General features: G+C 43.8%; 1 protein-coding gene across 1 annotated transcript; it reads right to left on the bottom strand.

Annotated features, from left to right (window-relative positions):
• Positions 1 to 15,291: 15,291 nt before the first annotated feature.
• LOC123100405 (cortical cell-delineating protein) lies at positions 15,292 to 15,897 on the bottom strand. The gene has a single exon (XM_044522345.1). It carries the CDS (start codon positions 15,863 to 15,865, stop codon positions 15,440 to 15,442), a length of 426 nt encoding a protein of 141 aa, XP_044378280.1. The 5' UTR covers positions 15,866 to 15,897; the 3' UTR covers positions 15,292 to 15,439.
• Between the last annotated feature and the right edge of the window lie 1,310 nt (positions 15,898 to 17,207).

Here is a 17,207-nt window from a genome sequence, read left to right as displayed (position 1 = left end):
ATGAGTTTACTGTATATTTTTTTCTCCCTTTTTCATGTGATGCTGGTTCTCTTATCTTTGCCATGATTTTCCCTCTTTGTGCCTTTTTTTTAGATAAATTTGCCTATTTTGCTATTCCCTCTGTCCAAAAATATAGTGCATATTAGATTTTTATTTTCAAAATTAATCTTTGCAAATTTTTACCGGGTAAACTTGGTCCCTCGTAGAAGTATTTCTTGGTAAAACCCGGGTTTGAGCCTGTCTATGCCTAGTCCGTAAGGGTTTGTTCAGGCATGGTACATGTTGCTAGGCATGCATTAGAGCAACTCCAACGTGCCGACCCATTTTGTTCGTGCGTGTCTGTTTGGATCGAAACGGACAAAAAAATCGGCCCAACGTGTCGACCCAAATGGACGCTCGTTCGCTTTTTGTTTGCCTGCCGACCCATTTCCGACCCAAATTTGGGCCTCATTTGCGTCGGTGTGGACACGAAACGGACGCGCGCGACGCCCGCCTATTCCTCCCCCTGGCCCACCAGTACGTGGCACAACCACCCCCATTTCCTCCTCTTTCCCCAAAAAAACTCCCCGCCGCTCGCCATGGACGACGTGCCGATCCTCGATGCTGCCGCCGGCCTCGCCTCCGGCCTCACCTCTGTCGCCTCCGCCAAAGGCAAGCCTCGCGCCACCCACAAGATGGCGGCACCGCCCAAGAAGAAGCCGTTGACGGCCAAGCAGCGGGCTGTGCAATCCGCCAAGAGGAAGGATCGGAGGCACACGAAGGACTGCAAGCCCGAAGCCGCGTCCTCCGCCGCCCTAGCCGTTGTTGGGGAACGCAGTATTTCAAAATTTTTACCTACGATCACGCAAGATCTATCTATGTGCTGCATAGCAACGAGCGGGAGAGTGTGTCCATGTACCCTCGTAGACCGAAAGCGGAAGCGTTAAGTAACGCGGTTGATGTAGTCGAACGTCTTCGCGATCCAACCGATCAAGTACCGAACGCACGGCACCTCCGCGATCTGCACATGTTCAGCTCGGTGACGTCCCTTGAACTCTAGATCCAGCTAAGACCGAGGGAGAGTTCCGTCAGCACGACGGTGTGGTGACGGTGATGATGAAGTTACTGGCGCAGGGCTTCGCCTAAGCACTACAATTTTATGACTGAGGTGGAAAACTGTGGAGTGGGGCACCGCACACGGCTAAAGATCAACTTATGTGTCTATGGGGTGCCCCCTGGCCACGTATATAAAGGAGGGGAGGGAAGAGGTGGCCGGCCCAAGGGGGCGCGCCAGGTGTGGGGAATCCTACTAGGACTCCCCAGTCCAAGTAGGATTCCCCTCCTCTTTCCTATTCCTAGTAGGAGAAGGAGGGAAGGAGGAAGAGGGGAGAAGGGCCTCAAGGGGTGGCCGCGCCCCTCCCCCCCATGGGCTGGTCCGAATATAGCCTTCCAATATATCAATCTTTATGTCTCGACCATTTCGATACTCCTCGTCATGTCCGTGATCTCATCCGAGACTCGAACAACTTTCGGTCATCAAATAACATAAACTCATACTACAAATCGTCATCGAACGTTAAGCGTGCGGACCCTACGGGTTTGGGAACTATGTAGACATGACCGAGACACATCTCCGGTCAATAACCAATAGCGGAACCTGGATGCTCATATTGTATCCTACATATTCTACGAAGATCTTTATCGGTCAAACCGCATAACAACATACGTTGTTCCCTTTGTCATCGGTATGTTACTTGCCCGAGATTCGATCGTCGGTATCATCATACCTAGTTCAATCTCGTTACCGGCAAGTCTCTTTACTCGTTCCGTAATGCATCATCCCGCAACTAACTCATTAGTCACATTGCTTGCAAGGCTTATAGTGATGTGCATTACCGAGAGGGCCCAGAGATACCTCTCCGACAATCGGAGTGACAAATCCTCATCTTGATCTATGCCAATTCAACAGACACCATCGGAGACACCTGTAGAGCATCTTTATAATCACCCAGTTACGTTGTGACGTTTCGCACACTAAGTGTTCCTCCGGTATCCAGGAGTTGCATAATCTCATAGTCATAGGAACATGTATAAGTCATGAAGAAAGCAATAGCAATAAACTAAACAATCATAGTGCTAAGCTAACGGATGGGTCTTGTCCATCACATCATTCACTAATGATGTGATCCCGTTCATCAAATGACAACTCATGTCTATGGCTAGGAAACTTAACCATCTTTGATTAACGAGCTAGTCAAGTAGAGGCACACTAGGGACACTCTGTTTGTCTATGTATTCACACATGTACTAAGTTTCCGGTTAATACAATTATAGCATGAATAATAAACATTTATCATGAAATAAGGAAATAAATAATAACTTTATTATTGCCTCTACGGCATATTTTCTTCAGTCTCCCACTTGCACTAGAGTCAATAATCTAGATCACATCAGCATGTGATTAACACCAAGAGTTCACATCACCATGTGATTAACACCCATAGTTCACATCGCCATGTGACCAACACCCAAAGGGTTTACTAGAGTCAATAATCTAGTTCACATCTCTATGTGATTAACACCCAAAGAGTACTTAGGTGTGATCATGTTTTGCTTGTGAGAGAAGTTTTAGTCTACGGGTCTGCCACATTCAGATCCGTAAGTATTTTGCAAATTTCTATGTCTATAATGCTCTGCACGGAGCTACTCTACCTAATTGCTCCCACTTTCAATATGTATCCAGATTGGGACGCAGAGTCATCTGGATCGGTGTAAAAGCTTGCATCGACGTAACTCTTTATGACGAACTCTTTGTCACCTCCATAACCGAGAAATATTTCCTTAGTCTTCTAAGGATAATTTTGACTGCTGTCCCGTGATCTACTCCTAGATCACTATTGTACTCCCTTGCCAAACTCATAGCAAGATACTCAATAGGTCTGGTACACAGCATAGCATACTTTATAGAACCTATGACTGAGGCACAGGGAATGACTTTTCATTCTCTTTCTATTTTCTGCCGTGGTCGGGTTTTGAGTCTTTACTCAACTTCACTCCTTGCAACACAGGCAAGAACTCTTTCTTTGACTGTTCCATTTTGAACTACTTCAAAATCTTGTCAAGGTATGTACTCATTGAAAATCTTATCAAGCGTCTTGATCTATCTCTATAGATCTTGATGCCCAATATGTAAGCAGCTTCACCGAAGTATTTCTTTGAAAAACTCCTTTCAAACACTCCTTTATGCTTTCCAGAAAATTCTACATCATTTCTGATCAACAATATGTCATTCACATATACTTATCAGACAGGCTGTAGTGCTCCCACTCACTTTCTTGTAAATACAGGCTTCACCGCAAGTCTGTATAAAACTATATGCTTTGATCAACTCATCAAAGCGTATATTCCAACTCCGAGATGCTTGCACCAGTCCATAAATGGATCGCTGGAGCTTGCACACTTTGTTAGCACTTTTAGGATTGAGAAAACCTTCTGGTTGCATCATATACAACTCTTCTTTTAATAAATCCATTAAGGAATACCGTTTTGACATCCATTTGCCAGATTTCATGAAATGTGGCAATTGCTAACATGATTCGGACAGACTTTAAGCATCGATACGAGTGAGAAAATCTCATCGTAGTCAACACCTTGAACTTGTCAAAAACCTTTTTCGACAAGTCGAGCTTTGTAGATAGTAACACTACTATCAGCGTCCGTCTTCCTCTTGAAGATCCATTTATTCTCAAATGGCTTGCCGATCATCGGGCAAGTCAACCAAAGTCCACACTTTGTTCTCATACATGGATCCCATCTCAGATTTCATGGCCTCAAGCCATTTCGTGGTATCTGGGCTCATCATCGCTTCCTCATAGTCCGTAGGTTCGTCATGGTCTAGTAACATGACTTCCAGAACAGGATTACAGTACCACTCTGGTGCGGAACATACTCTGGTTGACCTGCGAGGTTTGGTAGTAACTTGATCCAAAGTTTCATGATCATCATCATTAACTTGCTCACTTATTGGTGTAGGCATCACTGGAAATGATTTTTGTGATGAACTTCTTTCCAATTTGGGAGAAGGTACAATTACCTCATCAAGTTCTACTTTCCTCCCACTCACTTCTTTCGAGAGAAACTCCTTCTCTAGAAAGGATCCATTCTTAGCAACGAACATGTTGCCTTCGGATCTGTGATAGAAGGTGTCCCCAACAGTCTCCTTTGGGGATCCTATGAAGACGCATTTCTCCGATTTGGGTTCGAGCTTATTAGGTTGAAGCTTTTTCACGTAAGCATCGCAGCCCCAAACTTTAAGAAATGACAGCTTAGGTTTATTGCTAAACCATAGTTCATACGGTGTCGTCTCAACGGATTTAGATGGCGCCTTATTTAACGTGAATGTAGCTGTCTCTAATGCATAATCCCAAAACGATAGTGGTCCATATCCAATAAAGTATGGTTACGACGTTCGGACACACTATTACGCTGTGGTGTTCCAGGTGGCGTGAGTTGTGAAACTATTCCATATTTTTTTAAATGAAGGCCAAACTCGTAACTAAAATATTTGCCTCCGCGATCAGATCGTAGAAACTTTATTTTCTTGTTACGATGATTCTCCACTTCACTCTGAAATTCTTTGAACTTTTCAGATTTATGTTTCATTAAGTAGATATACCCATATCTGCTCAAATCATCTGTGAAGGTCAGAAAATAAAGATACCCGCCGCGAGCCTTAACGCTCATCGGACCGCGTACATCGGTATGTATTATTTCCAATAAGTCAGTAGCTCGCTCCATTGTTTCGGAGAACGGAGTTTTAGTCATCTTGCCCATGAGGCATGGTTCGCAAGCATCAAATGATTCATAGTCAAGTGATTTCAAAAGCCCATCAGCATGGAGTTTCTTCATGCGCTTTACACCAATATGACCTAAACAGCAGTGCACTATCATTATTAACTTTGCATATTTTGGCTTCAATATTATGAATATGTGTATCACTACGATCGAGATCCAACAAACTATTTTCATTGGGTGTATGACTATCAAAGGTTTTATTCATGTAAACATAACAACAATTATTCTCGGACTTTAAATGAATAAACGTATTGCAATAAACATGATCAAATCATATTCATGCTCAACGCAAACACCAAATAACATTTATTTAGGTTCAACACTAATCCCGAAAGTATAGGGAGTGTGCGATGATGATCATATCAACCTTGGAACCACTTCCAACACACATCATCACCTCGCCCTTAACTAGTCTCTGTTTATTCTACAACTCCTGTTTCGAGTTACTACTCTTAGCAACTGAACTAGTATCAAATACTGAGGGGTTGCTATAAACACTAGTAAAGTACACATCAATAACATGTATATCAAATATACCTTTGATCACTTTGCCATCCTTCTTATCCGCCAAATACTTAGGGCAGTTCCGCTTCCAGTGACCAGTCCCTTTGCAGTAGAAGCACTTAGTCTCAGGCTTAGGTCCAGACTTGGGCTTCTTCACTTGAGCAGCAACTTGCTTGCCGTTCTTTTTGAAGTTCCCCTTCTTCCCTTTGCCCTTTTTCTTGAAACTAGTGGTCTTGTCAACCATCAACACTTGATACTTTTCTTGATTTCTACCTTCGCCGATTTTAGCATCGCGAAGAGCTTGGGAATTGTTTATCCCTTGCATATTATAGTTCATCACGAAGTTCTAGAAACTTGGTGATAGTGACTAGAGAACTTTGTCAATTACTATCTTATCTGGAAGATTAACTCCCACTTGATTCAAGCAATTGTAGTACCCAGACAATCTGAGCACATGCTCACTGGTTGAGCTATTCTCCTCCATCTTGTAGGCAAAGTACTGTCAGAGGTCTCATACCTCTTGACACGGGCATGAGTATGAAATACCAATTTCAACTCTTGGAACATCTTATATGCTTCGTGGCGTTCAAAACATTTTTGAAGTCCTGGTTCTAAGCCGTAAAGCATGGTGCACTTAACTATCAAGTAGTCATCATACCGAGCTTGTGAAAACGTTCATAACGTCTGCATCTGCTCCTGCAATAGTTCTGTCACCTGGCGGTGCATCAAGGACATAATTTTTTCTGTGCAACAATTAGGATAATCCTCAGATCACGGATCCAATCCGCATCATTGCTACTAAAATCTTTCAACTTTATTTTTCTCTAGGAACATATCAAAAATTAAATGAGGAGCTACATCGCGAGCTATTGATCTACAACATGATTTGCAAATACTATCAGGACTAAGTTCATGATAAATTAAAGTCCAATTAATCATATTACTTAAGAACTCCCACTTAGATAGACATCCCTCTAGTCATCTAAATGATCAGTGATCCAAATCAACTAAACCATGTCCGATCATCACGTGAGATGGAGTAGTTTTCAATGGTGAACATCTCTATGTTGATCATATCTACTATATGATTCATGCTCGACCTTTCGGTCTTGATGACCCACAAGTATAGGGGATCTGTCGTAGTCCTTTCGATAAGTAAGAGTGTCGAACCCAACGAGGAGCAGAAAGAAATGATAAGCGGTTTTCAGCAAGGTATTCTCTGCAAGCACTGAAATAATAGGTAACAAATAGTTTTGTGATAGGATAATTTGTAACGAGCAACAAGTAACAAAAGTAAATAAAGTGCAGCAAGGTGGCCCAATCCTTTTTGTAGCAAAAGACAAGCCTAAACAAACTCTTATATAGAGAAAAGCGCTCCCGAGGACACATGGGAATTATTGTCAAGCTAGTTTTCATCACGTTCATATGATTCGCGTTCGGTACTTTGATAATTTGATATGTGGGTGGACCGGTGCTTGGGTGCTGCCCTTACTTGGACAAGCATCCCACTTATGATTAACCTCTATTGCAAGCATCCGCAACTACAACAAAAGTATTAAGGTAAACCTAACCATAGCATGAAACATATGGATCCAAATCAGCCCCTTACGAAGTAATGCATAAACTAGGGTTTAAGCTTCTGTCACTCTAGCAACCCATCATCTACTTATTACATCCCAATGCCTTCCTCTAGGCCCAAATAATGGTGAAGTGTCATGTAGTCGACGTTCACATAACACCACTAGAGGATCGACAACATACATCTCATCAAAATATCGAACGAATACCAAATTCACATGACTACTAATAGCAAGACTTCTCCCATGTCCTCAGGAACAAACGTAACTACTCACAAAGCATATTCATGTTCATAATCAGAGGAGTATTAATATGCATATAGGATCTGAACATATGATCTTCCACCAAATAAACCAACTAGCATCAACTACAAGGAGTAATCAACACTACTAGCAACCTACAGGTACCAATCCCAGACTATGAGACAAGAATTGGATACAAGAGATGAACTATGGTTTGAGAGGAGATGGTGCTGGTGAAGATGTTGATGGAGACTGTCCTCTCCCGATGAGAGGAGCGTTGGTGATGACGATGGCGATGATTTCCCTCTCCCGGAGGGAAGTGTCCCCGGCAGAACAGCTCTGCCGGAGCCCTATATTGGTTCCGCCAAGGTTCCGCCTCGTGGCGGCGGAGTCTCGTCCCGAAAGCTTGCTTATGATTTTTCTTCGGACGAAAGACTTCATATAGCAGAAGATGGGCACCAGAGGGCCAACAGGGGGCCCACGAGGCAGGGGGCGCGCCCCCCACCCTCGTGGACAGGTGGAGGCCCCCCTGACGTAGATTCTTCTTCCAGTATTTTTTATTATTTCCAAAAATAACTTTCGTGGAGTTTCAGGACTTTTGGAGTTGTGCAGAATAGGTCTCTAATATTTGCTCCTTTTCCAGCCCAGAATTCCAGCTGCCGGCATTCTCCCTCCTTATGTAAACCTTGTAAAATAAGAGAGAATAGGCATAAGTATTGTGACATAATGTGTAATAACAGCCCATAATGCAATAAATATTGGTATAAAAGCATGATGCAAAATGGACGTATCAACTCCCCCAAGCTTAGACCTCGCTTGTCCTCAAGCGGAAGCCGATAACAATAAATATGTCCACATGTTTAGAGGTAGAGGTGTCGATAAAATAAAATACGGACATGAGGGCATCATGATTATTCTCATAATAGCAACATATAGGGATATTGTCATATGATTTCTTATGCTCAAGTAATAATCTATTCACAATGCAAAGTATGAATCAGAAACTTTATTGAGAACTAACAAACAATAATCTCAGTCATTGAGGCAATTGCAATTTATCATAACATCAGAAAGAGTCTATGTCAGAGCTTTCTAGCAAGTCCACATACTCAACTATCATTTAGTCTTTCATAATTGCTAACACTCACGCAATACTTGTGGTTACGGAGTTTTAATCAGACACAGAGAAAGATAGGGGCTTATAGTTTCCCCTCCCAACCTTTTACCTCAGGGGTAATGTCAACAATAATAATTCATGCTAACCCACATCCAATTAGATATATCTATCAGGATCTTTACAACATCCTGTGCTTGACAAAGGATAAAATGTAAAAAGGAAAGGTGAAGATCACCATGACTCTTGCATAAGGTAGAAGATAATAATAATAGATAGGCCCTTCGCAGAGGGAAGCAGAGGTTGCCATGCGCTTTCAAGGTTGGATGCACAAAATCTTAATGCGAAAGAACGACACTTTATATTGCCACTTGTGATATGAACCTTTATTATGCAGTCCGTCGCTTTTATTTCTTCCACATCACAAGATCGTATAAAGCTTATTTCCTCCACACCAATCAATCATACATGTTTAGAGAGCAATTTTTATTGCTTGCACCGATGACAACTTACTTGAAGGATCTTACTCAATCCATAGGTAGATATGGTGGACTCTCATGGCAAAACTGGTTTGAGGGTTTTTGGAAGCACAAGTAGTATCTCTACTTGGTGCAAAGAATTTGGCTAGCATGAAGGGGAAAGGCAAGCTCAACATGTTGGATGATCCATGAAAATATACTTTATCTCAGATATAAGAAAACATAACCCATTACGTTGTCTTCCTTGTCCAACATCAACTCTTTAGCATGCCATATTTTAATGAGTGCTCCCAATCATAAAAGATGTCCAAGATAGTATATTTATATGTGAAACCTCTCTTTCTTTATTACTTCCTATTAATTGCAACGATGACCAAAGCTATGTTTGTCAACTCTCAACAATTTTTAATCATCATACTCTTTCTATGTGAAGTCATTACTCTTCATAAGATCAATATGATCTCTTTATTTCTTTTTATTATTTTCTCTTTTCTTTTATTTACTCAAGATCATAGCAAGATAATCAAGCCCTTGTCTCAACACTAATCTTTATTATATAGCTCACGGACTCGATTACATAGAGGGATCATAAAGCAAAACTCAAAACTAGATCATACCAAAACTTTATTCTACTAGATCAAGATACTACTTAATAGGATCGAACTAAGAAAAACGGTAAAGGTAGGAGATGTGGTTGTGATACGATACCGGGGCACCTCCCCCAAGCTTGGCAGTTGCCAAGGGGAGTTCCCATACCCATGTGATTATGTCTCCTTCTTCGGGGATGGTGAAGAAGGTGGAGGTGATGATGGATAGTCACACATCGAGCGTAAGAGGTCCTCCAGCTTGCGGATAATGCCCTTGAGTGCAACGATATGCTCCTTCAACAAAATATTTTCACGTGTGAGATACTTGTTTTGTATACAAGCTAACTCAATCATCTTGAAAGCTTCGATCTCAGTTGGGGTAAGAGGATTGTGATCAAGTTGAAGGATGTCTTCTGTTGCCGAAACTTGGTCCTCCGTGGCCTTCTTAATCCCTTCATCCTTGTTGATCTCCATGGGTTCTTCCCTCTTCAGCTCCATCTTCATTAGCCAAGCATCTTTGTCACCATTGTTGGAGGAGGGGGACGACATGATGCCCGGCCTTGACAAACCTGACAAAAAACAGCTCGAAACAAGAACAGAGGATATTTGCGTGATACGGGATTTAAAACCTTCGGGAGATTATATAGTGAATTTTTACTGACCAAAATATGTAACGTGCAAGAAAACGGAGTCCGGAGAGCACACGAGGTGCCCACGAGGTAGGGGGGCGCGGCCAGGGGGTAGGGCGCGCCCTCCACCCTCGTGGAGGCCTCGTGTCCTTCCCGGACTGCTTCTTATTTTTCTATTTTTCTAAATATTCCAAAACGGAGAAATATTGCCATTAGAACTGTTTTGGAGTCGGTTTACTTACCATACCACATACCTATTCCTTTTCGGAGTCTGAAACGTTCCGGAAAGTGTCCCTTATGTATTCCTCCGGGGTTACGGTTTCAATAACATTGTTTTCAACATTTATAGGATTACCTGAGATATAATGTTTAATTCTTTGACCATTCACCACCTTCGGATTCGTGCCCTCGAAGTTGTTGATTTTTATGGCACCGGAACGATAGACCTCCTCGATAACGTAAGGACCTTCCCATTTAGAGAGAAGTTTTCCTGCAAAAATCTTAAACGAGAGTTGTATAGCAATACGTAATCACCTACATTAAACTCACGCTTTTGTATCCTTTTCTCATGCCATCTTTTAACTTTTTCTTTAAACAATTTGGCATTCTCATAAGCTTGGGTTCTCCATTCATCAAGTGAGCTAATATCAAATAACCTCTTCTCACCGGCAGGTTTGAAATCATAATTGAGCTCTTTAATAGCCCAATAAGCCTTATGTTCTAGTTCAAGAGGTAAGTGACACGCTTTTCCATAAACCATTTTATACGGAGACATACCCATAAGATTTTTATATGCAGTTCTATAAGCCCATAATGCATCATCAAGTTTCTTGGACCAATTCTTTCTAGATCTATTAACAGTCTTTTGCAAAATTAATTTGAGCTCTCTATTACTCAATTCTACTTGACCACTAGACTGCGGGTGATAAGGAGATGCAATTCTATGATTAACATCATACTTTGCAAGCATTTTACGAAAAGCACCATGAATAAAATGTGAACCACCATCAGTCATTAAATATCTAGGGACTCCAAACCTCGAAAAAACTCAAAACTAGATCATACCAAAACTTTATTCTACTAGATCAAGATACTACTTAATAGGATCGAACTAAGAAAAACGGTAAAGGTAGGAGATGTGGTTGAGATACGATACCGGGGCACCTCCCCCAAGCTTGGCAGTTGCCAAGGGGAGTGCCCATACCCATGTGATTATGTCTCCTTCTTCGGCGATGGTGAAGAAGGTGGAGGTGATGATGGATAGTCGCACATCGAGCGTAAGAGGTCCTCCAGCTTGCGGATAATGCCCTTGAGTGGAACGATATGCTCCTTCAACAAAATATTTTCACGTGTGAGATACTTGTTTTGTATACGAGCTAACTCAATCATCTTGAAAGCTTCGATCTCAGTTGGGGTAAGAGGATTGTGATCAAGTTGAAGGATGTCTTCTATTGCCGGAACTTGGTCCTCCGTGGCCTTCTTAATCCCTTCATCCTTGTTGATCTCCATGGGTTCTTCCCTCTTTAGCTCCATCTTCATTAGCCAAGCATCGTTGTCACCATTGTTGGAGGAGGGGGACGACATGATGCCCGGCCTTGACAAACCTGACAGAAAACAGCTCGAAACAAGAATAGAGGATATTTGCGTGATACGGGAGTTAAAACCTTCAGGAGATTATATAATGAATTTTTACCGACCAAAATACGTAACGTGTAAGAAAACGGAGTCCGGAGAGCACACGAGGTAGGGGGGGCGCGCCCTCCACCCTCGTGGAGGCCTCGTGTCCTTCCCGGTCTGCTTCTTATTTTTCTATTTTTCTAAATATTCCAAAACGGAGAAATATTGCCATTAGAACTGTTTTGGAGTCGGTTTACTTACCGTACCACATACCTATTCCTTTTCGGAGTCTGAAACGTTCCGGAAAGTGTCCCTTATGTATTCCTCCGGGGTTACGGTTTCAATAACATTGTTTTCAACATTTATAGGATTACCTGAGATATAATGTTTAATTCTTTGACCGTTCACCACCTTCGGATTCGTGCCCTCGAAGTTGTTGATTTTTATGGCACCGGAACGATAGACCTTCTCGATAACGTAAGGACCTTCCCATTTAGAGAGAAGTTTTCCTGCAAAAAATCTTAAACGAGAGTTGTATAGCAATACGTAATCACCTACATTAAACTCACGCTTTTGTATTCTTTTGTCATGCCATCTTTTAACTTTTTCTTTAAACAATTTGGCATTCTCATAAGCTTGGGTTCTCCATTCATCAAGTGAGCTAATATCAAATAACCTCTTCTCAACGGCAAGTTTGAAATCATAATTGAGCTCTTTAATAGCCCAATAAGCCTTATGTTCTAGTTCAAGAGGTAAGTGGCACGCTTTTCCATAAACCATTTTATACGGGGACATACCCACAGGATTTTTATATGCAGTTCTATAGGCCCATAATGCATCATCAAGTTTCTTGGACCAATTCTTTCTAGATCTATTAACAGTCTTTTGTAAAATTAATTTGAGCTCTCTATTACTCAATTCTACTTGACCACTAGACTGCAGGTGATATGGAGAAACAGACACCCACTAGCCACCTGTGTGCGAAGCACGTCGGGAGAGAGAACCAGTCTCGCGTAAGCGTATGCGTAATGTCGGTCTGAGCCGCTCCATCCAACAATACCGCCGAATCAAAGTATGACATGCTGGTAAGCAGTATGACTATTATCACCCACAACTCTTTGTGTTCTACTCGTGCATATAACATCTACGCATAGACCTGGCTCTGATGCCACTGTTGGGGAACGCGGTATTTCAAAAAAATTACCTACGATCACGCAAGATCTATCTATGTGATGCATAGCAACGAGCGGGAGAGCGTGTCCACGTACCATCGTAGACCGAAAGCGGAAGCGTTAAGTAACGCGGTTGATGTAGTCGAACGTCTTCGCGATCCAACCGATCAAGTACCGAACGCACGGCACCTCCGCGATCTGCACATGTTCAGCTCGGTGACGTCCCTTGAACTCTAGATCCAGCTGAGACCGAGGGAGAGTTCCGTCAGCATGACGGTGTGGTGACGGTGATGATGAAGTTACCGGCGCAGGGCTTCGCCTAAGCACTACAATTTTATGACTGAGGTGGAAAACTGTGGAGTGGGGCACCGCACATGGCTAAAGATCAACTTATGTGTCTATGGGGTGCCCCCTGGCCACGTATATAAAGGAGGGGAGGGAAGAGGTGGCCGGCCCAAGGGGGCGCGCCAGGTGTGGGGAATCCTACTAGGACTCCCCAGTCCAAGTAGGATTCCCCTCCTCTTTCCTATTCCTAGTAGGAGAAGGAGGGAAGGAGGAAGAGGGGAGAAGGAAGGAGGGGGGCGCCGCCCCCTCCTAGTCCAATTCGGACCAGCCCATGGGGGGGGGGGGCGGCCACCCCTTGAGGCCCTTCTCTCCTTTCCCGTATGGTCCATTAAGGCTCACTACTTCCCCCGGCGAATTCCCGTAACTCTCCGGTACTCCGAAAAATACCCGAATCACTCGGAACCTTTCCGATGTCCGAATATAGCCTTCCAATATATCAATCATTATGTCTCGACCATTTCGAGACTCCTCGTCATGTCCGTGATCTCATCCGAGACTCCGAACAACCTTCGGTCATCAAATAACATAAACTCACAATACAAATCGTCATCGAAATTTAAGCGTGCGGACCTTACGGGTTCGAGAACTATGTAGACATGACCGAGACACATCTCCGGTCAATAACCAATAGCGGAATCTGGATGCTCATATTGTCTCCTACATATTCTACGAAGATCTTTATCGGTCAAATCGCATAACAACATACGTTGTTCCCTTTGTCATCGGTATGTTACGTGCCCAAGATTCGATCGTCGGTATCATCATACCTAGTTCAATCTCGTTACCGGCAAGTCTCTTTACTCGTTCCGTAATGCATCATCCCGCAACTAACTTATTAGTCACATTGCTTGCAAGGCTTATAGTGATGTGCATTACCGAGAGGGCCCAGAGATACCTCTCCGACAATCAGAGTGACAAATCCTAATCTCGATCTATGCCAACTCAACAGACACCATTGGAGACACCTGTAGAGCATCTTTATAATCACCCAGTTATGTTGTGACGTTTGATAACACACTAAGTGTTCCTCCGGTATCCGGGAGTTGCATAATCTCATAGTCATAGGAACATGTATAAGTCATGAAGAAAGCAATAGCAATAAACTAAACGATCATAGTGCTAAGCTAATGGATGGGTCTTGTCCATCACATCATTCACTAATGATGTGATCCCGTTCATCAAATGACAACTCATGTCTATGGCTAGGAAACTTAACCATCTTTGATTAACGAGCTAGTCAAGTAGAGGCACACTAGGGACACTCTGTTTGTCTATGTATTCACACATGTACTAAGTTTCCGGTTAATACAATTATAGTATGAATAATAAACATTTATCATGAAATAAGGAAATAAATAATAACTTTATTATTGCCTCTAGGGCATATTTCCTTCAGCCGCCGCCGCACAGCAAGAGGAAAACAATGTCAGAGTTGTCGCGGCAACGAGTTAGGCCCTGCTCTTCCTAGGGTTAAACCCTGGCCAGCACGAGCTCGTCAGTGCCGCTGTGGCCGCAGCCAGCTAGGGCTCGTCGGCCTTTCCTCATGTGGCACTTCCGGAGTCGCGGCGCATGTCTACCACGCCTTTGATTCCCGGCTTTTATCCCTATCCGCAAGCCTCCCGTTTTCTCTGGGGAATGCTCACGGCAGGTGAGCATGGTGGCGCCGTCCACGCTCGCGCCCATGTCCATCGACCTCAATGCCCCACCTGTGGCGGGTGGATCATCCTCCGGGGACCAGAGGAAATGCCCGCTGGCATGACCACGGCCGAGATGGCGTGGTTGAACTCCCGCCCCTTTTTTATGTGCTGGGATGTGTGTCGGCCGCTGGCAAGTGTGCCAGTATGAACTGTGTGGTGGTTTTTTGGAGACTGGCATGTATGGCTGACATGGCGCATGCATGAACTCTGGGCGATGGCATGACCGCTGGCATGATGTATGGCCGCGGACCTTTTTAAAATTGGGATGTACGGACATGAAATGGGTGTACGCGTTGGACGCACGGCAGACGCAAACAGGGGCGGACAACGAGCGGGCTGCCGACCCAAACGGACAAACAACGAGCAAATGGCGCGTTCGTTTAGTCAGCGCGTTGGAGTTGTTCTTAGTGTTTTTACTTACTACGGACAATGTGAAAAGAGCTACCGTGCATCGAAGCCTGCCATATATATGCAGGATTATTACTCAGGTTCCATGTGTCAATAGATCATGATTTGGATGGCTGATGATTGTTACAAAAAGAGTAGTACTGGTTACAAGGATTCAAATGTGGACACGAAAATAACAACGACGTACGGATCGAAAGCAAATTTTATTCGGCGCCCGTGAGCAGTAGGCGTCCGTTAATGGGCTGGGCAAGTGAACTCGGACGGGCACGTCTTGCCGCAGTGGTTGAGGAGGAGGCTGATGTCCACAGGCACGTTGAGGTGGATGCCGAGGACGTTGGCCCTGACGGCGGTGCACAGGCAGACGGCGGCGTCAAGGTCGACCAACCCCTGGAGCAGCGGGCAGCACTCGTCGTGCGCCGGAACGCCGACCTTGAGGCCGAGCAGGCCGCCGAGAACGTTGGCGCACACCCTCAGCTTTAGGGCGTCGATAGAGCACTGCCCGCCGTGGCCGTGCGCTCCTCCTCCATGGTACGGCGGCGGAACGACAACGGGCGGTGTCGGCACGACGACTGGCGGCTGGCAATAGGGTCCGCAGCCGTGCGTGGCGACGGCGGAGAGGAGGAGGCTCAGGGCGACGAAGGTAGCAGCTCTGGATGCCATCGTGAGCGTGTGCTTGAGTGGGATAGCTACTAGTGCTTTGGGTTTGGGATGCATGAGAGCTTGAAGAGAGTGTTGTATTTATAGCCGGGGGATATGCATGGATGCGTGGTGCATGGGATCAAGCTGTTTGGCGTAGTAGCTTGGGCATGTATGCATGATCGATCGTACGTGGCCATGTGCGATTCGATCGGCGTCGAGACTGCTAGGTTGTCATCCGGGTGTATCATTTGTTTGATACGGCGAGATTGTAGAATGATCAGGGACTGATGGTTTTGGAATATCAGTCCTGAAGATATATACGGCAACAAGTTGAGCAATACCCTTGCATGTTCATGCATGTTAGCCAACCTTGTCATGCTACACAACATATTTTAGATTAAAAAGGACAAGATTATGCAAGCAAGTTGAGAATTAAACCATGCGGTGCGAGCGCTTGGACTTCATTAGCGATGCGCGCGCGGCGCAATGGACAAGGAAATAATAATCGGAAACACTAAAAATTTGACGTTAGAAATTTAGGCATGATAAATCTGACATTTTTATGGAAATTTATATTGCGCAATTATGACAAATTTAGTTTGCAAAGCACTGCAATCTTTTGCTAAAATAAACTGGGATGGATTTGACATACTTGCCAACTAAACATGCCATCCTCAGAGAACATTATTTGCCATGAAAAATGTTTGATTTACCATGGTAAATCTGAAATCAGATTGGTAGTGGAGTCCATAATAATATGCATATGGGCGCGCATAGCCACCGTACCGGAAGGTAAGCCGACATCGATGGTTATGCTACCTCCATGTGAGACCAATATTGAGCCGGACCGATCTAGCGAGCGGCCGGCTGCTCGCTAGTCGTCTCAAGCGGCCGGTCTAAAACAGAAAATTTTGATCCCTAATCCATAAAAAATAATAATTTGTCCCCTCCAATTAATAAAACAATTCTAATTAGAAAAAGTACCACGTACAAGAAAAATACTACAAAAGCATACATGTGAACAGATATGAACGTATTTAATTTGAGTTTTAAATTTTTTAAAAAGTCATAATTTTTAAATTGTGTTTCGGAATTAAGATCCGTTTTCACCGTTGGAACCCTCGCGGCGTGCTCTTCGAAACTGGATCCCGCATGGGTATATTTCGACGAACTTTTTTCTGTGCAATTTAGTCCCCGTTTGGTGCAACAGTTTAGCCATCGATGTGCAACTAGTTGATAGTCGATGTGCAACTTTTCCCTCTAACAATGGACATGCAGTTTTCATTGATGGCACCGTCCCATACTACTCCCTAACAGTGAAATGTGCAATTTCGTCTAACTGCCCCGGCTAACTACACTGCCA

Source organism: Triticum aestivum, chromosome 4D (genome assembly GCF_018294505.1).
Source record: "Triticum aestivum cultivar Chinese Spring chromosome 4D, IWGSC CS RefSeq v2.1, whole genome shotgun sequence".
In the NCBI taxonomy this organism is placed as follows: domain Eukaryota; kingdom Viridiplantae; phylum Streptophyta; class Magnoliopsida; order Poales; family Poaceae; genus Triticum; species Triticum aestivum.
This window is presented reverse-complemented; position numbering and strand designations above follow the sequence as displayed.